A 24,069-nucleotide genomic window follows, 5' to 3' on the forward strand; every position below is an offset into this window, starting at 1 on the left:
TCCCAAGTAAGTATGCGTTGGATTTCAGCCTTTGCTATGGAAGGAGAGTAACATAGCTATTTCCTGTTTCAGCATACTGTGAGGCAAGAAACACTTGATGGAGAATAGATCAAAGATCCATTCTACAGTACAATTTACAAATTTCTCTTTAACGTTGTTTCTCTCATGGTCACTTAAAGTTATTTTAGACAACAAAATCTGGTCTTATTGAAAACAAGGTCAGTGAAAACTGGTTGCTTGATCCTGTGTTTTCTTAATTTTAGTTAAGTTTCTTCTTTATACTTAATCTATGTCAAAGGTTCAGCACTTGTGTTGAGCAGTAGTTAGAATCTGCTGTAGCTCGGTGTAGGATCCTCACATGGAACTGTACAAATAATGATAACAAAAACCCATTTTGACCCTTCATAAGGTCTATATATGGTAAGTGCTATTTTAGGATGCATTTGTATTTCATATTTTGTGGCCAAAATCTAGCAAATAGTCAATATCCTGCTTAAAGGAACTTTATACATATTTATTGCACATAAAAATATGCACAATATGCTTTGTTGAATTATATGGATAAAAAACAAAATATTGTACAATTTTTATATCATAGTCCAATGCAAGTCTACTATAAAAAGTCCTAATGTGCACATAGCCCTAGTGTATATGCTAACTATAATTTCCAGTTGTGGTTTACCTTTTATAAAAATATTCCAGGACCAGCAACAACAACATACAACTGCCAGCAATGAAGCATTTGTAGAAAGAACAGAAAAGACAGTATCAGAAAAAGAAAATAAGGATTTAATGAGTGCATAATGATATGAAAATAAGGATTTAATGAGTGTTAAAAAGCATAAATATTCCCATGACTACATTAGAAAAAAACTGATTAGCTGTATTGTTATAGACAGAGGGAGTATTTAAATTTGCTGGGCTAATTACAGTCCAGTATAAAACAGTAAATCTTGAAGTAGCACCTGGGATATTTAGTTAGGTTAGTTACCTCTGATAGAAAGTTGGGATATAAATTTAACAATTAACTTTATTAATAGCTTCAAGATCTCAGTATTAGCTTTTGCTGTTACTCTCTTCTTTGAAATAGTTTGTGTGGTTAGTTTATATTACTAAAATGGTTGACTTGTATTATATTTTTCTTTGATTTGAGTAGTCAAATGTAAATTCTGAAGTTGCTAGAATTCATGTTAAAATCTGTTGTGCTTTTTTGAACAGAATATGGAAAAGGGGGAATTAAAGAAATCTGAAGTTCAGGCACAGTCTTCAATTAATTCAAATGAAGCTTCTTTCATCATAGCTGGTGTTCCGGAGAATACTTTCAGCATGCCTACCTCTGAGATCTCACCAGTCTCTCAGCCCAAGTAAATATTTATGTTTTCTTATGTTGGTATTTAATATTTTAAAATTTGCTTTGTATATTTTATCCACATTGATTAATAGTATAAGTAGGCAGCTTGCTCTGTGTATTTTTTTTATCCCATTCTGTTTCTTATATTGAACTAGTTTATTTCTTATTTGGCTCACTCATTCATGGCAAGTCACTGATACCATATTAAAGTTAACAATTGACATTTCTTTGAAGTACTTTGAATAGTACTGTTTCATAATTAGAATCTCCCTTTTCAGTCCAACTAGATAGTAATAGCACTTAGTTACTCTTACAAAGCAAGCAGACCTGGATAGTCTCAGCCAACTTTCTTTAGAAAAAAAAACAGAGCTCATAATCAGAGTGATTAACAGGAGAGCAATCAGAAACGGACATTTTGTGAGGGAGCTACTGAGTAGTATTTAGCTCCTGCTAAGTTACTGATGGGGGTATGAGCTGATTGTGTGGGGCTGCATGGTATTGTGCGTGCGTGCTGGCTGAGCATATGGTTTGAGTGGAAGGAGCTTACAGATGCAACTTATAAGATGATCAGCTAGTAGATGGTGCTGCATTAGACAGCTAGTCATTTAGTCTTGGTCAGCACTCCTTAAAGAGAGGACAATCAATTCAGCTTCCTGGTGCATGGCGGAAATTTTTACTAACTTTCATCAAATCAAATGATCATTATCTCATTCTGCTAATCTGTATGGGAAACTGGTAGTAGAAGACAAATACTTCAGAGGATTATGAGCAACTATAAAGCATTGGTTACAAAGGTGAAGGAGCTGAGGATGCAAGTGATATTTTTGCTGATTCCCCTTGTTGATGGTCAAGATAAAAATGGAAGGCATGATCCTGAAAGTATATAACTAGCTAAAAAGAAATATCAAATATTTGAATTCTGAAATCATGGCCTAAATGCCAAGTACAAAGGATTCCCTTTATGGGAAATTGTGAAAGATAAAGGAAATGATTGTTGCCATCCTTTGTTTACTCTCTTAATTCCATGCCCAGGAGATTTTCCAGCATTATTCTTTATCACAGGACTTGGCAGATCTTCATTTTTTAAATAGAATGCCTGACTGGAGCTGCATGCAAAATATAGTCTAAATATGTTATACAGTAAGTGTGTCTTTGAACACACATTTAATACAAAAATCTATTCTTAGTTATTTTTTTCCAAATTTTATTTTTTACTAATCTAATTTAGGAGGAACATGCTTTTAGTTCCCATACTATATAATTGAGAATTTTATAATTAAAAATCATCCACAGATCTTTCAGTAGACCCTGAATGCCCCATTCCATTTGATACAAATGCTTATGTTTTCTCCCCTTCAGTGCAATAGAAAATTCCAGTGCTGATATCCTTATAGTGAGTGCTACGGAAGTTGAACAGTCAGAATCTGACTGTGATATCAGTGGGGCACTTGAGGCTGATTCTCAGAGCGAGTCTTCCTCGCTTGTCACTTCACCAGAGGGGTGAGTTTGAAATGATTTTTGCTGTTGTATCTTAGTGGCAGTTCTCAGCTTTCCATTTTAGGTATTCATATGTTCATATAATAATAATTTATAATAATTTTTTAAATTCTTAATGACATGTAGCTGGAAATCTGTAAGTTTTGAATGTTTACATATTTTATAGCCTTGTAGGTCAGCATACAGAAAATATCTCTTCACAAAGGAAAGGGAAGAGGACAAAATCGGAATTTGATCCTAAAATTTCTGCAAGTGAGCAAAAGACAGCTCCAAAGTCTGCTTTGAATGCTTCCGGTAACATAAGAGCAGAGGTAACTAAACTTTTCCTTCCCCACCTAAACTACTCCGCCACCTAAACTACTCAACTGCTAGGATGGTATCTAAAGAAAGGCAAGTACTGAAGAATGTTAATGCTTTCAAAACCATTTAATACTACATCTGTGAGGAATATTTTTAAAGGAGGTAGACAGCTACATCCCAGTATGTGATAAGGAAAATAGTGCAATATCCTCTCAGCCTTTATTTTATTTGAAACTAAAATCATATGAACAAAAATGCTTTCTTCTTGAATCGTTTTACAGCCTTTTATGTTGATCCTCTTGCTTTTTCCTGGTATTTTGTTTGTGTTGTATTTTTTATAAGAATAATATCCTACTTTTCTATCAGAGGCTTATACCTTATATTTTAAGGTGACTTACAATATAATGTTATAAATAATTTATTTATTTTATTATTTATTATTCAAATTTTGTTACCGCCCATCTCCCCCAAGAGGGACTCTGGGCAGTTTGCAATAAAATTTAAACCACAACAATAACATTAAAATCCAATAAATAAACAATTTGCCAATATAAAATACAATGTAGATAAACAAAATCCAAGTGGCTCTAAGATGCCAATCTGGTGGGAGGGGCTCTAAGGCGCAAGCCACCCCCAAGAATGGCTCCCCACCTTCCCGCCCCAAGTGAGATGGCAGAGCCAAGTCTTCAGGGCCTTCCTAAAGGTCAGGAGCGATGGGGCTTGCCTCACCTCTGGAGGCAAGGTGTTCCAAAGGGCGGGGGCCACTGCAGAGAAGGCCCGCTTCCTGGACCCCACCAGGTGAAATTCTCTTACAGATGGGGTCCATAACATGCCCTCTCTGCATGATTGGGTGGGGCGGGCCGATGTTACAGGGATGAGATGGTCCCTCAGGTAACCTGGACCTATGCCATGTGGGGATTTAAAGGTGATAACCAACACCTTGAATTGGACCCGGAAGCAAACTGGCACCCAGTGCAGCTCACGCAGCAAAGGTGTTATATGCGCCGATCTAGGGGCGCCAAGAATAGCCCCCGTGGCTGCATTCTGGGCCAGCTGAAGCTTCCGGATACTCTTCAAGGGTCGCGCCATGTAGAGCGCATTATAGTAGTCTATATAGGAGATGATCAGGGCATGAGTGACTGTTCGGAGGGCTTCTCGCTCCAGGAAGGGGCGAAACTGGTGCACAACCTGAAGTTGAGCAAAGGCCCTCCTGGCCACGACTGCCACCTGCTCTTCGGGCAGAAGTTGTGAGTCCAGGAGAACCCCCAAGTTACGCACCGGGTCTGTCTGGGGCAGTGCAACCCCATCTAGAACTAAAGATGACAAATTCCCAGAAGCAGAGGCGCTGTCAACCTACAGCCACTCCGTCTTACCAGGGTTCAGCTGAAGCCTGTTGTTCCCCATCCAGGCTCCCACAGCCCCTGGGCACCGAGAAAGGGCCGTCACCGCATCCCTTACCTCACCCAGGATGGAGATGTATAATTGGGTATCATCAGCATACTGATGATACCTCATTCTGTGGTGACAGATGATCTCACCCAGTGGTTTCATGTAGATGTTGAATAAGAGAGGAGAGAGAACCGAACCCTGCGGCACCCCACAACGGAGGGGTCAAGGGTCAGATCTCTCCCTATGTTTGTTTATAAAGTATTATAATAATACCTTATAAACAAAATAATTACAATATAGTAAACATACAATAATAAAATAAATAGTACAAGAGCCAGCAAATACAATCCATCTGAATGGATAGGCTCTGAAACACCTGGTGGCCTCAAGCTGTTCAGGAATGAGGCAGACATAATGTGCATAAGGGTTTGTCTTGCTACTTAGACTCTATAACTGAGAAGACCCCCTCTTTTATTCACATAAGCCATTTTCAGCTGGTGACAGAACAATGAAAAAGTATTGAGGGGGAGGAGGGGATTTTTGATGTCCCAGTTTCTATACGTGCTTCAGGAAACGCATTTTCTGTAGATCATGCAGGCAGATTGGTAGTCTGTATCCTGATTCTCCAGACAAAATCTGAATGTGACTGAGCTTTATGAACTGTCTTTGATGGGAGCATTATAATGAATAATTCAACTTGAAGTGGAGTAAATATATTTTTATAGTTTAAATCAAAAGTAGTGGCATTGCATAAATAATACAAAACCTTTTTTCCAGCTGGGTATGCAATGTTTTCTCTTTTATTGTGGTTTCTTCCCTGGATTAACTTCCTCATGATAGTGAGTCAGTAACGTTTGTATAGGAGGGAAATTTATTTTGTTAAAACAGGAGCTATTTTCAAATAATTGCTCCAAATACAACAGGAAGCTCTGCAGTGCAGTAGCCTTGCCAGTTAATTGTTAGGCCTGTTAGTGATATCCTACATTTTAAATGATCAGTTCAGTATAAGTTTGGGTACTTACCACATTACCTACTTACAATCTTGATCTTTTGTTAATATCAATAAACCTGATGTTTACTATTTTGCTGCCTTGTGCAGAGAAAAGCAGGAGGAGAAATTGACCCTACTTCTGTAATAGCCCCAAAGGACCCAGGAGATATTCCCACATTTGATGAATGGAAGAAGCAGGTTATGGAAGTGGAAAAAGAAAAGAGTGAGTTTAATTGTTTTTAGTCAAACTTTGAACAGAATTCTCCCTTTAAAATAAAATAGTTAAGGTTCATTCTGTTTTCTGATTTTTTAGTTTCCTTTAAAAATAACATGCTCTAATTTTATTTGATACTTAAGCAATGCCGAGTCTTGTTTTGCTCTGAGATGCATTGTACAGATTTTCCAAATGAAACTTTCTAAAGCATTGTTAGCAGCTTTGCAGTTCCAATGACCACAACATTTCCCATAGAAAAGTGGTCTTAACATTGTAAGTCTCATTACATCATAACTGCATACTGAGACATCTAAATATTCAAACACTGTAGAATTACTTTCCTGAAGAATTGAATGTAAGATTTTTATGACTGGGCAGTGGGATTTATAGCGGTCAGAATCTAACTCAATTGTGAATTCATCTAGATTGAAGGATATACTGAGTGAATCTGTGGAGTTAAATACAATTCTTAGTTAATTTTGTGTTTTTGTTGGTTAGACTATATCCATTATGAAAGATGCAGGGGCTGCTAGTTTCTGATGACCTAGATAATGGCTAATAATGAGAATATGTAATGTGTTGCTCAGGCAGGTTGAATGCATTGCTCAGATGTGTCCATTTGGAGCCACTCTGTTGTGAAAAAATAAAATCTTTAGACTCATCCTTTTCCACCTACTGACCTATTTCTCACCTAGTTGACTTCAAATCAGTGAGGATGTTGTCTCCATTTCTTCTACTTGTAATTAATCTCTTTCATCTGTGTAGTGTAAATGCCCTTATCAAAATTAAACAGCTACAGGTAGTCCTCACTTAATGTACACTTGTTCAGCGACCATTCAAAGTTACAGTGGTGCTGAATGAGGGATACTTAAAAGAGGTTCTCATAGTTGTGGCCGTTGCAGCATCCTGTGATCATAATTCAGGCACTCGGCATCCGGCACACAATTACGATGTCACAGCATCCCATTGTCATGTAATTGCCATTTGCAACCTTCACAAGCAAAGTCAGTGGAGAAGCTGACAGGAGGTCACAAATGGTGATCATGTGACTGTGGGGCACTGCAACCGCACAGGATTTGCCTAACAGCAGCAACTGGGACTGCCAGAATTGCTGTCATAAGTTGGCGCTGTCATGTGACATTGCACCTTATGACCGTGAGCTTAGCAGTGGAGTTCCTGGTCCTAATTACTATTGGTAAATGAGGACTACCTGTAGTCTCTTGTTAGTTTTCATTCACCCTAAGTTCTCTCTTGCCTTTAATTACAACTGATCACTTTCTCCTGCTTGATTCGCATTGCGTTTTAGATTTCTCTGATGGGTCTTGAAGTGGTTCTGTTGCTATTTTCAGCAGCTCTTCATTCATTATTAATAGGATTGGTGGTGTTCTTCAATCTGTCCACATTTCTATTCATGCATTGTCCCTGAGTAGTCCCATTGAACATCACTGGCTGTGAAAGCCAGTTCTCAAAAATTCAGAAGCAAAAAGCTTGAAACAAGGCTAGCATGTTACTAAAACAAGAGATACATGGAAACCTTCCCTCCTGCCCAAAATAGAGTAGATTCAAGTCTAATATACCACATGGGTAGGAGAAAAGGGCACAAGAATTGGAGCAATTTTATTATAAATAGGGCTTACATTTGATACATAGCAGTTATTGGAATTCTTTTTTATCCTTGAATGAGGAGATTGAAGAGATGCTCAGCAGACTTATAGATGACACAAAGCTGAGAGGGATTGCTAACAGAAACAGAAGTCAGGCTCAAGGTTCAAAAGGATTTGAGAGGCTTGAAGATTGGGCCTTTTCCAGCAAAATAGAGCTCAATGGCATGAAATGTAAGGTTCTGCACTCCAGAAAAATCAGATACAGTTTTATGTCAAGTGGTATGTGGCTCAACTGTAGCATATGTGAGAAGGACCTGGCTGACTTTCTAGACCTCAGTTTAAACATGAGCCAGCAATGGACTGCATCAACAATGTTGAGATTACAGGAAGTGATGGAACTTGAAATAGTGTAGAGAAGAAGAATAAAGATTGTGAGGGATTTAGAGGCTAAAACTGTTAGAGAACAGTTAAAAGAACTGAGTATATTTAGCTTGAAGATGTGAAGGCTAAAGGGAAGCATGATAGCAGTTTTCCAATATTTGAAGGACAGTCACAGGGAAGAGGCAGTGGATTTATTCTCCTTAGTGCGGGTTAAACCGCTGAGCTGTCGATCGGAAGGTCGGCGGTTCGAAACCGCGCGGCGGGGTGAGCTCCCGTTGCTCGTCCCAGCTCCTGCACACCAAGCAGTTCGAAAACATGCAAATGTGAGTAGATTAATTGGTACCGCTTCGGCGGGAAGGTAACGGCGTTCCGTGAGTCATGCTGGCCACATGACCCGGAAGTGTCCTATGGACAACGCCGGCTCCAAGGCTTTGAAACGGAGATGAGCACCGCCCCCTAGAGTCGGACACGACTGGACTTTACGTCAAGGGAAACCTTTACCTTTACCTTTACCTTGTGCAAGACAAGAACCAATGCTTGAGCTTTACAGAGAGAGATCTAAAATTTGAATAAAGAGGAATTTCTTCACTCTGGGAACTGTTAAGTAGTAGAACAGCAAAGGTGGAAGCCATTTATCTGGACAGTCTGGGGATTCCTGTCCAAAGTCTTTTCCAACACTGTGATTCTATGTCTGTGAATGCCTGCTTGTGCATGTTTCCAGTTCAGTGTGTCAGGAGAAGCCTACTGCTGCCTCTTTTCTCTGCCAAGGACTTTCCATTACTTGGCAGTTCTCTTCCTCTGATATTTCTACATGAGTGCTTCATCATTGCCCTAAATGCCTTTGACTGAGCTCTTCATCTTTTCACTTTCTCATACATTTTTTATGATTGTTGATAATGTTACATACACATCTTGTCGAATAATTTTGCAAGTGCTATAAATAGCAAGATGAGTTGCTAATAGACCGAATGCATGGAATAGAGGAAGTAAAAGTCAAATACAATTTCCTCTACAGGTGGTCCTCATTTAGTGACTGCCTCATTTAGCAACCACAGGCCAAAAGATAAAGCAACTGAAAGAAGCTGTACAAGATCGGAAATCATGGAGAGAGCTGGCTTTTGGAATCGCCAAGGGTCGGAAACGACTGAATGGATAATTTAATTTGATTCAATTCATTTAGCAACTGTTCCTAGTTACGATGATGATGAAAAAGTAACTTTAGGCCAATCTCACATTTACAACCTTCGTAGGTCTGTAAAGCAAAGGAAAGCTGAAATAAGATCATAAGCACTGTCTTGGTTTCACTTAGCAACTGCCTCACTTAACAACTGGGTTGCTGATCTCAGTTGTGGTTGCTAAACAAGGACTATCTGTATTTTGTACATTCAGTGTATTAGCAGCTCATGTTGCTGCTACTTTTACAGCTCTTGCAAAACATTTTCCCTCTGTGCAAATAAGGTCCTTCTCTTCACTGCCTTCAGCGGACTTTGTTGCATACCCTAGTAATTTCTTCCCAAACTACGGTGGTTGTTCCTGTATTTCTAATTTGGTTGCTTTTCTTCTGGTTTAGTATTTTTGCTACTAAAATCATCCACTTCTTTCTGACTCTAAAGGTATGGCAGCCTTCCTTCAATTAACTATGCTGGCGTATGTTCTGATATATCCCTGGCCAAGAATTGGCTGCCTTCTTTCAGCCATAGCCTCCTTCCAAATAGTCTTTCTATACCATATACTTTTTCTGCCTTCCACATCCTTGGAAGCTACCTCTCTTCCTTCAAAGTAAACCTAAGCTGATGTCACTAATTGCATATTTTTGTCCTGTCTATTGCTGTGTCAGTTTCTCTTTCCAGTTTCCTTTGTGTGGAATTTTAAATGCTAAATTCTTTCACACATTGTTATTTTGACTGCTGTAAATCATGGTGCACTATATGTAATTCAAGTATTAAGTGCCTCTGGTAATAGCTAAACTTTCAGGTTGCCTTTGTTGGAGTAATGTATTTCTAAGCTTTCAGCTTTCGGCTGGACTTGTGGGAAAACCAACTTGATCTCCTCTCTCATTTTAGTTTTCATTATTGCATAGCCAGAGGCCTTGAACTAGTCTATAAGGACTGGTGTTTTATAACCTTCAAGACCTTTGTAAAATTTCTCTTGTTGAAGAAGGTGGTAGAGAAGGATTTGATTTGTAAGAAGCATTTCAGTTTGGTCTCAGTACATTGCAGAAAGAGGTAATGAAATAGAGTGTATAACCCGGCAGTAATAGTAGGTAAATTTACCTTGCATTTGCATTTCTGAACATTCCATTAACGTAAAAATACTTTCAGATATGAATTTAACACAGCTGGGAAAAACTAAGTGGTAAGCAGGATGTAATCTGATCCTGGCCTGATGACTGTGGAATGGCAAGATGAAGAAAAGACATTCAAATAAATAATAGTGAGGTATCAATAACTTTTTCAGGACCTGATATTACCATTTACCCCTTGAGTATTATTGATTTATTCTACAAAGATTTATGTATCATCATTTCTGAGTGATGAATAAATAAATTCAGGACAATAAAACCTAAGAGCAGCAGATATGTTTCTTAAAAACAGATTTTGACAAAGTAATGAACTGTGATTTGCTTAAACTTTTAAAGGAGAAATGTGTCTGCTAAGACGTGAATATTATAGTACTTGTAGAAAGCAGGCCTTCTGGGAACAGCTATCATTTGTGTCTTCACTATTTTGTACACTTCTGGTAGGATACTATGTTACTCATATTTCATGACTGCCCTTCATTGCAATACCCTCAGGCAGTATATTAACTTTAAATAACAAGGGAGATCTTACAAATCCTTTTATATAGTAGCGTCTCCTCATGTTGTACCTATTAGAACTAATATGGTATTAACATGTTGTAGTTAAAATTAAAGAGAGTACAAAATAATTACAAGTAGTGGATAGTGTGGTATAGGAATTACTATTGATAAGCTGTTAGTGCCAAAGAATGTTAGTTTATGAATTGCTTTAGTTTAATGGATTTAAAATGTTTCTTACTAATTCTCTGGTACATTTTGTATGGTATGCAGGTCAGTCAATGCATCCCTCTTCCAATGGAGGTCAACATCTTACAAAAAAAGTGCAAAAAAATAGGAATAATTATGCTTCAGTTGAGTGTGGTGCCAAAATACTGGCAGCTAACCCGGAAGCAAAGGTAACAACACCACCTAAGAACGCTGTAGTTTATATTTTTAGAAAGCTGCTGAATGTGGATTCATTTGTTTTTAGTAAATATATTTAGCTCTAATCAAGTTTGAGATCTTCTGTGGTAGGAATAAGTTCAATTTCCTTTCAGCATTGTAAGAGGTTTCCGCTGCTGCTTGTAGAATAAGTCAGCCTGCCATCTGCTCCCTTGAGAAAGAAAGACTTTAAAGAGGTAAAGAGCAGCATCAGATGCATAGAGTGGTGGTAGTATAAGCCAAAAATTATCCTGTATATGCCAGCTTAAACAACTTTTAGATATGATCTTATGTTGGAATAAAACATAAGATTGTGCAGTCTTTTGTAATTCTGCCATTAATGTGTATCTGTGTGTATGTACAGTCAGGACCAGAAATATTGGAACAAGGATAACTGTTTTGGCATTTGGCCTCTGTACACTACTACATTGAAGTTGAAAGGAAACACACCCAGATGGGAGCGAAGTCAGGACTTTCAGCTGTCATTCAAGGGGTTTGACAAAAGTGGGGTACTAACCATTCTGGAAGTACAGCCAGTGGCATACACACACACCCATCGTTGGTGGCTCATAAAACCAACATCATTACAAACATAAGGATCGCCTTTAATGTTGTTGTTTATTTGTTTAGTCGCTTCCGACTCTTTGTGACTTCATGGACCAGCCCACGCCAGAGCTTCCTGTCGGTCGTCAACACCCCCAGCTCCCCTAGGGACAAGTCCGTCACCTCTAGAATATCATCTATCCATCTTGCCCTTGGTCGGCCCCTCTTCCTTTTGCCTTCCACTCTTCCTAGCATCAGCATCTTCTCCAGGGTGTCCTGTCTTCTCATTATGTGGCCAAAGTATTTCAGTTTTGCCTTTAATAATCATTCCCTCAAGTGAGCAGTCTGGCTTTATTTCCTGGAGGATGGACTGGTTTGATCTTCTTGCAGTCCAAGGCACTCTCAGAATTTTCCTCCAACACCACAGTTCAAAAGCATCTATCTGTCCTAACAGTCAGGAATCATGCTGAGACGAGGAGTAGGTCTCTAGTGTTTATTACTGCTACATAAGACAGAATCCTAACAAACTGAAGAAATGTGGGAAAACCCAGACAGATAAACCCCAAAAGTTAAGGAGGGTCTGATCTGTGTCTCTTTGAATGGCTGCTTAATTCCTCAATACTACGCATGCGTTTTCCCCCCTGGATAGAGGTCCCCTCCTGCTCGCCATCAGTACTCATGACATCGCCCTCCCCTCCAGATTCACATTCCATTTCAGCCCCCTCCCTTCCAGAGATTTGATAAGAGTCTATGTCTCCTTCTAAGCTCCCATGGGAACTGGGCAACGATGGAAAGTCTTCAAAGGAAAACTCCTCCAAGGACTAATCAGTGCTGCTCTCCAGGTCTGATAACTCTTCTGGCCCAGGTGGCTGCTGCTGGAAAATAGCTAGATAATTAGAAGAGTCGTCCCCCCTCCCCCCGGGAAATGCAAGCCCGAGGTGGAGGGCTGCGGTTCCCCCCCTCCTCTGTTACTGGTGTCAAGGCTTCAGGCGGGGGTGGAAACTGCAAACTTATGAACTCCTCTGCTTGGGATTCCTCTGCTTGCTCAGCCAAGTGAGGAATCTCTGGTAGAGTGCGAGGCTTGGGTTTGTGAGGGAAAAGCTGATGGAATCGATGAAACAGCGTTGGTGCATGCACATCTCTGGCATTCTCCCACGTGCACTCTTCCTCAGGGTACCCTTTCCAGTGTATTAAATATTGGATGCCCCTTCCCCTCCTCCTCGAGTCCAGAATTTCCTCAACTTCGTATTCTTCCTCCCCCTCCACAATTACTGGAGGGGGGGGGCATTTGCGATCGCAAGGTACTTGGGGAAGGGTCTTTGACTAGCAAGGCTCTGCGAAAGACTGGATGGATTTTCATGGATGCTGGCAGCTTTAAGCGATAAGCCACTGGATTTATCTGCTGTACCACAGTGAAAGGGCCCACAAACTTAGAGTCCAACTTCTTGGAAGGCCTGGTAGAGGTCAAAAACTTGGTAGAGAGCCACACTTTGTCTCCTACCGCAATCGCTGGCCCCTCTTGTCTGTGAGCATCCGCAGCTCTCTTGTAAGCACTCTTTGCCCTGTACAGCTGCTCCTTTAACAACTCCTGTGTGGCTTGTTGCTCTTTAAGAAAATCAGCCACAGCTGGAACAGCTCCCTGCTGGGAGGAGGTGGGCAACACCCGAGGGTTAACCCCGTAGAGTGCTTGGAAAGGAGACATCTTGGTAGGGGATTGCACAGAGTTGTTATAAGTAAATTCTGCCATGGGGAGCAGGGCTGGCCAATTGTCTTGCTGATAAGTGGTGTAACACCTGAGATACTGCTGTAACCATTGGTTAATTTTCTCAGCTTGCCCATTACTAGCCGGATAATGCGATGATGATAGATGGATCTGGACCCCTAATGACTGGAAAAGGGCCCTCCAGAACCTGGAAGTGAACTGAGGACCTCTGTCACTCACCAAGTGATTTACCATGCCTTTATACCTAAAAACATGGTCTATGAACAACTGCGCTGTGGCTTGCGCAGATGGGAGGCCCTTGCAAGGAATAAAATGCGCCATTTTAGTGAAAAGGTCCACCACCACTAGTATGGAAGTCAGCCCCTGGACTGGGGGTAAATCAGTGATGAAATCCATGGAGATAGTGTCCCAAGGCTGACTGGGGGTGGGTAGGGGTTGCAAGAGTCCTGCGGGCTTCCCTGGAGAGGCTTGGCTCGTCTACAGGTATGACAAGAAGCCACATAGCCCTTTATGTCTGCAGTCATCTTAGGCCGCCAGTAGTCTCTCAGAGCTCTATGGAGAGTTTTGAAAACACCTCCGTGGCCTGCTGTTTGATGGTCATGGCAAAGTCTCAGTACTTCTTCCCTCGATGAGGGGGGAATGTATAATCGCCTGCTATGCCTGAGGATTCCTGCCTCCACATTGAATGGCGAGGCAGTGTCTTGTGGGCCCCTCTGGAGGTCATCCATCCTGGCCCTGGCATACGGGTCCTGTTGCTGCTGAGCTCTGACTCTTGTAAATAGGTCCTCTGCTTGTCTGCCTGCTGCTAAAATCTCTGTCTGGTTCCCCCTCATAGACTGATCAAAGTTGTGAGGTTGTAATGTAGTAGCCTGTACCTCCTGGTGAGTAGCGGGGGTTGCCTGAATGGATCGAGACAGGGCATCTGCCAAGCAGTTCTGCGCCCTGGGAACATAAGAAATAACAAAATTGAAACAGGAGAAAAACTGGCTCCATCTGATTTGGCGTGGGGTGAGGGATCTGGTGTTTTGTAGAAGCTGTAAATTCTTGTGATCGGTGCAGACTTTCACAGGAAAGGCTGCACCTTCTAGCCAGTCCCTCCACTCTTGGAATGCTGCTTTAATTGCTAGCAACTCCTTGTTAAAAACATCATAGTTTCTCTCTGCTGGTGAGAGCATGTGTGAAAAAAAGGCACAAGGAAGCAATGTATTCTCGGTTTTGTTTGTATATTGCAATAACACCGCCCCAATGGCAATATCGGAAGCATCTGAATGCATTATGAATTGCTTTGTGGGATCAGGGTATTTTAACAGCGGCTGGGATGCAAAGAGTTGCTTGAATTCTCAGAATGCTGCTTGCTCCCTCTCCCCCCAAATGAATTTTGATCCTTTCTTCAAAAACTGTGTGAGGGGTTTAACCCTGTCACTAATTTTTTTTATGAACCTCCTGTAAAAATTGCAGAACCCTAGGATCCTTTGTACATCTTTCACATTTCAGGGGGCGGGGTTGCCAAGAGAGAATTGCCTGGACCTTAGAAGGATCCATGGATATGCCTTCTGTTGATATTTTATAGCCCAGAAAATGTAATTCAGTTAAATCGAAGGCACATTTCTCTAGCTTGGCGAACAGCTTGTTCTCTCTGTCTTTGTAAGACATTACGTACATGGGTTACATGAGTTGTAGCATCCTCAGAGAAAATTAATATGTCATCTAGATAAATGACCAGATACTTGTCTAGTATATCAGAGAAAATTTGATTCATAAATCTGGAAAATATGGCTCCTGCATTAGACAAGCCAAAGGGCAAAACAAGGTACTCAAATTTACCAAACCTGGTGTCGAAGGCAGTCAGATATTCGTGCCCCTCTTTCATCCGGATCATACTGTACGCATTCCTGAGGTCCAACCTAGTAAAAATGCGTGCTTTCTGTAAGCGATCCAGCAGATCAGATATCGGCATGGGATAATTTTCTTTTATTGTGAGTTTATTGAGGGAACTGAAATCGTGGACCACTCTCATGGGTGCCTCCTGGTTTGCCAGTGCCAATGGGTCAGGCTTCTTTGGTACGAAGAAGGTAGGAGCAGACGCTGGGGAAGTAGATGGTCGGATGAAACCCTTTTGGAGATTAGAATCTAAGTAATCCTTTAAGGTGGCTAGTTCCTTGGGGGACATGGGATATTGTTTCCTTGCTGGAATCCTGGCTCCTGGTATCAACTCAATGGTGCAATCACAGTCCCTATGGGGGGGTAGTGCTGTGGCCTCTTGTTCGCTGAAAACGTCTGCGAAATCTGCATACTTGGCTGGCAACTGGACCCCCCCCCCCTGCTTCCGTGACTGCGTTGGTTGCTGGAGAGCGGAGAGCGGCTTGAATCTTGTGGTGCTGGCATTCCTTAGCTGGGAAGGAGACTGCTCCTGTAGCCCAGTCCAACAATGGGTTGTGGAGCTTCAGCCAAGGTGTGCCCAGGATTATAGGTACATTAAGTGATGCAGTAACATAAAGTTGGATCCACTCAGTGTGGTCTCCCATTGTCAGTTGCAAAGGTTCTGTGAAACTTCTAATTGGCCCTGCCTTGAGGGGCTGGCCGTCAATGGTCTCAACTTCTATGGGACATGGCAATTCCATGGTCAGGATGTTGAGGTCTTGTACAGTCTGTACATCAATAAAATTGGTTGAAGCTCCGGAATCCACGAGGGCCTCTAGCTTGACCTGGTGCTCTGAGTTGACGCGCATTATTACTGGTAAGTAGTAAAAGGATTGCCTGGAATCCTCGGAATGAGCCCTTCTTAATTGATTGATGGTCTCCCTGCTGAGCTCCGTGGAGGGAGACCGACGGAGTTTCCCTGGTTGGAAGTAGAGGCGGAGGTGGCTCTTGGTTCTGCTGCTTGCCCTGGGGCTCTTACTGAATTTGCTTGGCTTCTCGCTGGGCAAGCTCTCACCATGTGCCCCTGGACTCCGCAGTAGAAACAGAGGGCTCTCTCTCTCCTTCTCTGCCTCTCAGCCTCGGAAATAAGCCTCCTGCTCGCCCCGATCTGTATCGGCTCCTCTGGTCCTGAGTAAGGAGATGCTGCGGAGAGAGCTGGAAATCCTGGAAGCATCCTGAGGCCCCTGCCTCTCCCCGGCTGCATCTGTCTGAGCTTTTCTAGCCTGGCATCTGTGACCACAGACAACTGATATAAAACTTCTAGGGTAGCTGGTGTTCCCTGGCGCACTAATTCATTCTTAATTTCTTCATCCAGCCCCTGTTTGAATTGGTCTTTCAAGGCACTCTCGTTCCAGTCCAGATCTCCTGCTAACAGCTTGAAATCAGCAATGTAGATTCCCACTCTCTTGTTGCCTTGCTTGAGCTTCCGAATTTCCCGGCTGGCAGTGACCTCTCTGATCGGGTTGTCAAAGTGTGCTTGGAACCCTGCCAGAAAATTCTGGTAGTCGTTGAGAATTGGGTCATTGTTCTCCACCATGGGAATAGCCCATTTGGCTGCTGGTCCCTTTAGCAGACTTAGAATGAAGGTGACTCTGGTTCTGTCTGTGGGAAACTCTGCTGGTCTGCTGTCAAAAAACATTGTGCACTGTGTGAGAAAACTGTCCTGCTTCTCCTCCAAACTTCTCTGGTAGACTGCCTTGGGATCTCAAGACTACTGGTGGAGCTGCTGCTGCTGCTGGCACCGGTTGTGGGTTAATCGGAGCTGGTTGTTGTAACTGCTGTAGCATGGCAGCTTGTAATGTGTTGATCTGGAGATCTACTTGTTGGTGTTGTTGCAGGGCTGCTGCCAATTGTTGGATGGCTTGCCGAATTTCCTGGTTTTCCGAAGACATTTTCCAAATGTCTCTCCTTTATTTTTCTTTGTTCCTCCCTCTTTCAATGGGAGTAGGAGTTTGTTAGGATTGATGTCCTAACAGTCAGGAATCACGCTGAGACGAGGAGTAGGTCTCTAGTGTTTATTACTGCTACATAAGACAGAATCCTAACAAACTGAAGAAGCGTGGGAAAACCCAGACAGATAAACCCCAAAAGTTAAGGAGGGTCTGATTTGTGTCTCTGAATGGCTGCTTAATTCCTCAGTACTACACATGCGATTTCCCCCCTGGATAGAGGCCCCCTCCTGCTCGCCATCAGTACTCATGGACTATCTTCCTTCTCTCAGCCTTCCTTATGGTCCAGCTCTCGCAGCCATATGTTACTACGGGGAACACCATTGCTTTAACTATGCAGACCTTTGTTGTCAGTGTGATGTCTCTGTTCTTAACTATTTTATCAAGGTTTGTCATTGCTCTTCTCCCAAGGATTAAGTGTCTTCTGACTTCCTGACTGCAGTCAGCATCTGCAGTAATCTTTGCACCTAGAAATACAAAGTGTTTCACTGCTTCTACATTTTCTCCCTCTATTTGCCAGTTATCAATCAAGCTGGTTGCCATAATCTTGGTTTTTTTGAGGTTTAGCTGCAAGCCAGCTTTTGCACTTTCTTCTTTCACCTTCATCATAAGGCTCCTCAGTTCCTCTTCGCTTTCAGCCATCAAAGTGGTATCATCTGCATATCTGAGATTGTTAATGTTTCTTCCAGCGATTTTAACTCCAGCCTTGGATTCCTCAAGCCCAGCATGTCACATGATGTGTTCTGCATACAAGTTGAATAGGTAGGGTGAGAGGATACAGCCCTGCCGTACTCCTTTCCCAATCTTAAACCAGTCCGTTGTTCCGTGGTCTGTTCTTACCATTGCTACTTGGTCGTTATACAGATTCTTCAGGAAGCATACAAGATGACTTGGTATCCCCATACCGCTAAGAACTTGCCACAATTTGTTATGGTCCACACAGTGAAAGGCTTTAGAATAGTCAATAAAACAGAAATAGATGTTTTTCTGAAACTCCCTGGCTTTTTCCATCACCCAGTGGATATTGGCAATTTGGTCCCTAGTTCCTCTGCCTTTTCTAAACCCAGCTTGTCCATCTGGCAATTCTCGCTCCATGAGTTGCTGAAGTCTATCTTGCAGGATCTTGAGCATTACTTTACTGGCATGTGAAATGAGTGCCACTGTTCGATAGTTTGAACATTCTTTAGTGTTTCTCTTTTTTGGTATGGGGATATAAGTTGATTTTTTCCAATCTGATGGCCATTCTTGTGTTTTCCAAATTTGCTGGCATATACCTTGACAGCATCATCTTGCAAGATTTTGAACAGTTCAGCTGGGATGCTGTCATCTCCTACTCCCTTGTTATTAGCAATGCTTCTTAAGGCCCATTCAACCTCACTCTTCAGGATGTCTGGCTCTAGCTCACTGACCACATCGTCAAAGCTATCCCTGATATTGTTATCCTTCCTATACAGGTCTTCTGTTATTCTTGCCACCTTTTCTTGATCTCTTCTTCTTCTGTTAGGTCCTTGCCATCTTTGTTTTTGATCATACCCATTTTTGCCTGGAATTTACCTCCAATGTTTCTAATTTTCTGGAAGAGGTCTCTTGTCCTTCCTATTCTATTGTCGTCTTCTACTTCCACGCATTGCTTGTTTAAAAATAATTCTTTATCTCTTCTGGCTAACCTCTGGAATTTTGCATTTAATTGGGCATATCTCCCCCTATCACTGTTGCCTTTTGCTTTCCTTCTTTCTTGGGCTACTTCTAGTGTCTCAGCAGACAGCCATTTTGCCTTCTTGGTTTTCTCTTTCTTTGGGATGTATTTTGTTGCCGCCTCCTGAACAATGTTGCGAACTTCTGTCCAGAGTTCTTCCGGGACCCTATCTACTAAGTCCCTTAAATCGATTCTTCACCTCCACTGCATATTCCTTAGGAATATTAGTGAGCTCATATCTAGCTGATCTGTGGGTCTTCCCTAATCTCTTTAGTCTGATCCTAAATTGTGCTAGAAGAAGTTCGTGATCTGAACTACAGTCAGCTCCAGGTCTTGTCTTTACCGACTGTATAGAAGTCCGCCACCTTTGGCTGCAAAGGATGTAGTCAATCTGATTTCGGTGTCGTCCATCTGGTGAAGTCCACGTATAAAGCCGTCTCTTAGGTTGTTGAAAGAGAGTGTTTGTTATGCAGAGCGAGTTGTCTTGGCAAAATTCTATCAGCCTATGTCCTGCTTCGTTTTGTTCTCCCAGGCCATGCTTGCCTGTAATTCCAGATGTCATTTGACTGCCCACCTTAGCATTCCAGTCTCCTGTGATGAAAATAACATCTCTTTTAGGCGTGCTGTCCAGTAGGTGCTGCAGATCCTCATAGAACCACTCTACTTCAGCTTCTTCAGCATCTGTGGTTGGGGCATATATTTGGATCACTGTGATGTTAGATGGCTTCCCCTGAATTCGAATTGAGATCATTCTGTCATTTTTTGGATTGTATCCAAGCACTGCTTTAGCCACTTTACTATTAATTATGAAGGCTACTCCATTTCTTCTGTGGTCCTCTTGTCCTCAGTAGTAGATCTGGTGGTCATTTGATGTGAAGTGGCCCATTCCAGTCCATTTCAGTTCACTGACGCCCAAAATGTCTATCTTTAATCTTGACATCTCACCAATAACCACATCCAATTTGCCCTGGCTCATAGATCTTACATTCCAGGTTCCAATGGTGTGTTGATCCTTAGAACATCGGATTCGCCATTCACCACCAGCACCGTCGGCCGCTAGCCGTCCTTTTGGCTTTGAGCTAGCTGCGTCATCACGTCTGGGGCTAGTTGAACTCATCCTCTGTTCCTCCCCAGTAGCATTTTGACCATCTTCCGACCTGGGAGTCTCATCTTCCGATGGTATACCGACATATCTCTGGTTGTACTGATCCATTTAGTTTTCACGGCAAGAATACTGGGGTGGGTTGCCATTACCTTCCCCAGGGATCGCATTTAGTCTGACCTCTCTGTCATGACCTTCCCGTCTTGGGTGGCCCTTCACGGTTTAGCTCATGGCATCATTGAGGTGCTCAAGCTCCAGCACCATGACAAGGTAACGATACTTTGCTGAAGTCTTTAATACCTGGATGAAAATCCTTTGCAGTCAATGACTACCTGAAGACTGGAACCCTGGACATGACCAAAGGCTGAATTTCCTCCTTCAAGATGCTTTGCCAGGCCTTTACTGCAGCTGCCTTCAGCTGCTGCTTGTTTGTGTCTTTCTGCCTTCAGTCTTGTCTTCAGTAAGTGAAAAGCATGCTCTATTGGGTTGAGATCAGGTGACTGATTTGGCCATTGAAGAACATCCCACTTCTTTGCCTTGAGAAACGGGGGTAGTTTTTGCTGTATGTTTTGGGTCATTATCCATCTGCAATATGAAGCAGTGTCCTATCAGTTTGGCAGCATTTGGCTGAAACTGAGCAGAAAGTATAGCCCTATATGCTTCAGAATTTATCCTGCTGCTTTTATCAGCAGTCAGGTCATCAATAAACACCAGTGACCCGGTTCCATTGGCAGCCATACGTGCCCCTGCCATAACACTGCCTCCACCATGTTTGACAGATGATGTGGTATGCTTTGGATCATGAGCTGTTCCTTTCCTTCTCCATACTTTTCTCTTCCCATCATTCTCTTCCCATCAAATTAATCTTGGTTTCATCAGTCCAAAGCATCTTATTCCAGAACTGGGCAGGCTTTTTTAGGTGTTTGCTGGCAAAGTCTTTCAGAGTGCTAGAAAGCGTTTGGCCCGAGAGATCAGAAAAATCACACACCAGGCATTTCTATAAAAATAAATTTATTTACAGAAAGCACAAAAACATATTTACAAGCTGTGCATTTGCATGGGCTCAGAGAGGACTGGGAAGACAGGCTGTGCTGGAAAGCTACAAAAGTGAAACTAAAACAAGTCTGGGCAAGTTCCTCCCCCTGGCAATGCAGCTCTTAACATCCAAATTGAGGACAATTAAGTTCGACCTCTTCACCCTGCCAATACTTAAGAAAGTACTCAATTACCATGGTAACTTAGTGGCTTGGTCGTGCAAAAAACAAAGAAATGCCAACACTCCCCTTTGTTTTGCTAAGGAGTAAGTCACAAACCAATTTTCTTTGTCAACTCTTGTATCTTTTGGTAGAGCAAGAGGTTTGGTTAAAATATCAGTAATCATGTCTTTTGATTCACAATATTTTAACATTATTTCTCCTTTGGCTATCATGTCTTTGATATAGTGATATCTAATATTGGTATGTTTTGTCCTATTCTTGCAGGCTTCAGATTTTGCCATTGCAATGCAATCTTGATTATCCTCATAAACAGTTATAGGCTGGTTCACTTCCATGCCTATGTCTTTTAACAACTGTTTAAACCATATAACCTCATTACAGGTTTGTGCTAGAGAATAAAACTCTGCTTCTGCAGTTGAAAGAGCAACAAGTGTTTGCTTTCTAGAATGCCAGCCTAAGCTTGACCCAGCAAATTGAATTAAAATCCCAGAAGTGGATTTCCTGTCACTCCCCAGTCAGAATCGGCAAAAACCTGCAATTTCTCTGTTCCATAGGCATTTAGCTTCAGGCAATAATTGTTTGTTCCTTGCAAATACCTTATTAACCTCTTCAATGCTGCTTTTCCAGTAGATGTAGGCTTCTCTACCTGTCTACTTAAAATGGCCACAGAATTTGAGATATCTGGGCGAGAGTGATTTGCAATGTACAGTAAACTTCCAATTGCAGATCTATATTCCTCTGCCTCAGTTAATTGAGTTTCTCCTATTTCTTTCTGAAAAATCTGGTATCATAGGAGTAGAGACTGATTTACAGTCTTGCATGTTAAAATCCTCTAGGAGCTTTTAAATTTTACTATGTTGGCTTAACAGAAAACTACCATCCTTTTTCCTGTGTATTTCCAAGCCTAGGTAATTTGTTACTGTTCCAAGGCTTTTTAATGTGAAATGGCTTTTCATGCAGGCTTCAAAATCAAGCCTTTGTTTTTCTGTTGATGTGAACAGCAGCAAATCATCAACATAAATGCACAGATACATACAGCCTTGTTTGTCCTTCATATATACACATGGATCTGCTTTTCCTTTTTCAAAACCAAAATTCTGCAGTTTTTCATCTACTTTTTGGTTTCAGGATCTAGCAGCTTGTTTTAACCCATAGATCGACTTCTGCAGTTCACAGACTAGATTCTCCCCTTTTTCATAGCCAGGAGGTTGCTGCATGTATAATCTGTGGTCTAAATCACCATAGAGAAATGCAGTTTGAATGTCATAGTGGTTAACTGACACTCCCTTGAGTGCAGCAACTTTTAACAGTAATCTAATTGATTCACCTTTAGTAACTGGTGCAAAAGTCTTGTCAAAGTCTAAATCTTTCCTTTGAGTCAACCCTTTTGCAACCAACCTTGCTTTATATTTTTGGATTTTGCCATCAGCATCCCTTTTCAGTTTGAAAACCCACCTACAACCCAGACAGCGTTCATTGGGAGGTAGATTTACCAGTTTCCATGTTTTATTTTCTTTCAAGAATGCTAATTCCTGTTGCATGGCAGAATGCCAATTTTGTGCAATCTGAGGTGGTAAAGCATTCACTTGTTCTAAAGACTCAGGTTCTGTGAATATGTGAAAAGCCTTTACTGTTTCAGCCTGAAAACGTGATGGAGGAACGCCTTTATTACTCCTCTGAGATCTGCGCGGTAATACAGGGCTTAAATTTTGACTCCTATCACTTTCCTGAGAAGCATCTGTCTCATCAGACATATCTTCAGTTTGCTTTTCTGGCTTAATGTCCTCATCAGGCAAAAGATCACTATCAGCAAGTCCTTGCTGTTCTGTTGTGGATAATTCAACTGGAGAGCTAGAATTTAATCTCCCCCAGTTTTGTTCAGCAAAAGAAGCGCTTTTGCTAATTATTAATTTCTCTCCTCCTATGAACCTGTAGCTCCTCTGGCTTTGTTCATAGACAACAAAGATGGCTTTCTTTGTTGTGGGGCCTCCTTTCCTTCTCTGCTGTTTCGGTATATGAACCCATGCAGTGCTACCAAACACTCTAAGATGGCTTACCTTTGGTTTCACACCATAAAACAAATGGAATGGAGTGTCCTGAATCACAGAGTTATACAGTCTGTCTTGCACATAACAGGCAGTGGACATTGCCTCTGCCCAATATTTAAACGATAATCTGGAATCTTTAAGCATGCATTCCATTGATTCTTGCAGTGTTCTGCCCTTTCTTTCAGCAACACCATTTTGCTGAGGGGTGTAAGGGTTAGAAAGAATTTGTTCTATCCCCTTTCTGCTAGGAACCTTTTGAATTTGTGAGAAAGGTACTCTCTTCCTCTATCACATTGGAGTGCAGATACAGGCCTAGGGAATTTTCCATTTGCCCATGTCACAAAACTTTTAAATTTCTCAAATGCCTCATCTTTATGTTTTAAGATGTAGATAAATGTGTATCTTGAGAAATCATCAATGATGGTCATTGCATACCTTGCTTGTCCAAGACTTGGAGCAAAAGGACCAATAATGTCAGAGTGTACAATTTCTAGAGGTCTAGTTGTAACTGTCACTGTGCTTACCCACAGGAGCTTTTTGTGTTTTGCATTCTTTGCAAACTACACAGTCTAAGTATTGTCACAGGGTTTTATCTTTAGATCAGCACACAGCTGTGGCATTTGTGCTGTATACCTGAAATTAGCCTGACCAAATCTCCTGTGCATCAGGTGTACACATTGGTCATGATATGGAGCGTTGCCAACTGCAGTCTTGCAGCTTGGCTTCCTTGCATTTTGCACAATGTACAAGGAGTCTTTTAAAATATCAGTAGCACACAATTTCCTATTTTTACGTATCTCACAACCATTTTTCTTAAATGTTATGATATACCCTGTTGCAGCTAATTGTGCCACAGATAAAAGGTTTGACTGTAAATTTGGCACATATAACATACCTTTCACAGTTTCTCCCAAGCAGGATAAA

The 24,069-nt window shown here is 41.7% G+C and overlaps 1 protein-coding gene across 4 annotated transcripts in view; it reads left to right on the forward strand.

Annotated features, from left to right (window-relative positions):
• The window catches only part of SUCO (SUN domain containing ossification factor), a 62,677-nt gene that overhangs the window by 5,970 nt on the left and 32,638 nt on the right, over nucleotides 1-24,069 (forward strand). For all 4 annotated transcript variants that reach the window (XR_010067605.1, XM_063298570.1, XM_063298572.1 and 1 more), the window contains exons 4-8: nucleotides 1,219-1,364; nucleotides 2,711-2,851; nucleotides 3,015-3,159; nucleotides 5,637-5,751; nucleotides 10,798-10,922. Coding sequence is in view for 3 of the 4 variants with exons in the window: in XM_063298570.1 (XP_063154640.1) it covers nucleotides 1,219-1,364; nucleotides 2,711-2,851; nucleotides 3,015-3,159; nucleotides 5,637-5,751; nucleotides 10,798-10,922 (672 nt within the window). In the remaining variant the exon portion in view is untranslated. The remainder of the gene's footprint in view (nucleotides 1-1,218; nucleotides 1,365-2,710; nucleotides 2,852-3,014; nucleotides 3,160-5,636; nucleotides 5,752-10,797; nucleotides 10,923-24,069) is intronic.

The sequence above is a fragment of the Candoia aspera genome, chromosome 3 (assembly GCF_035149785.1).
Source record: "Candoia aspera isolate rCanAsp1 chromosome 3, rCanAsp1.hap2, whole genome shotgun sequence".
NCBI classification, from domain to species: Eukaryota; Metazoa; Chordata; class Lepidosauria; order Squamata; family Boidae; genus Candoia; species Candoia aspera.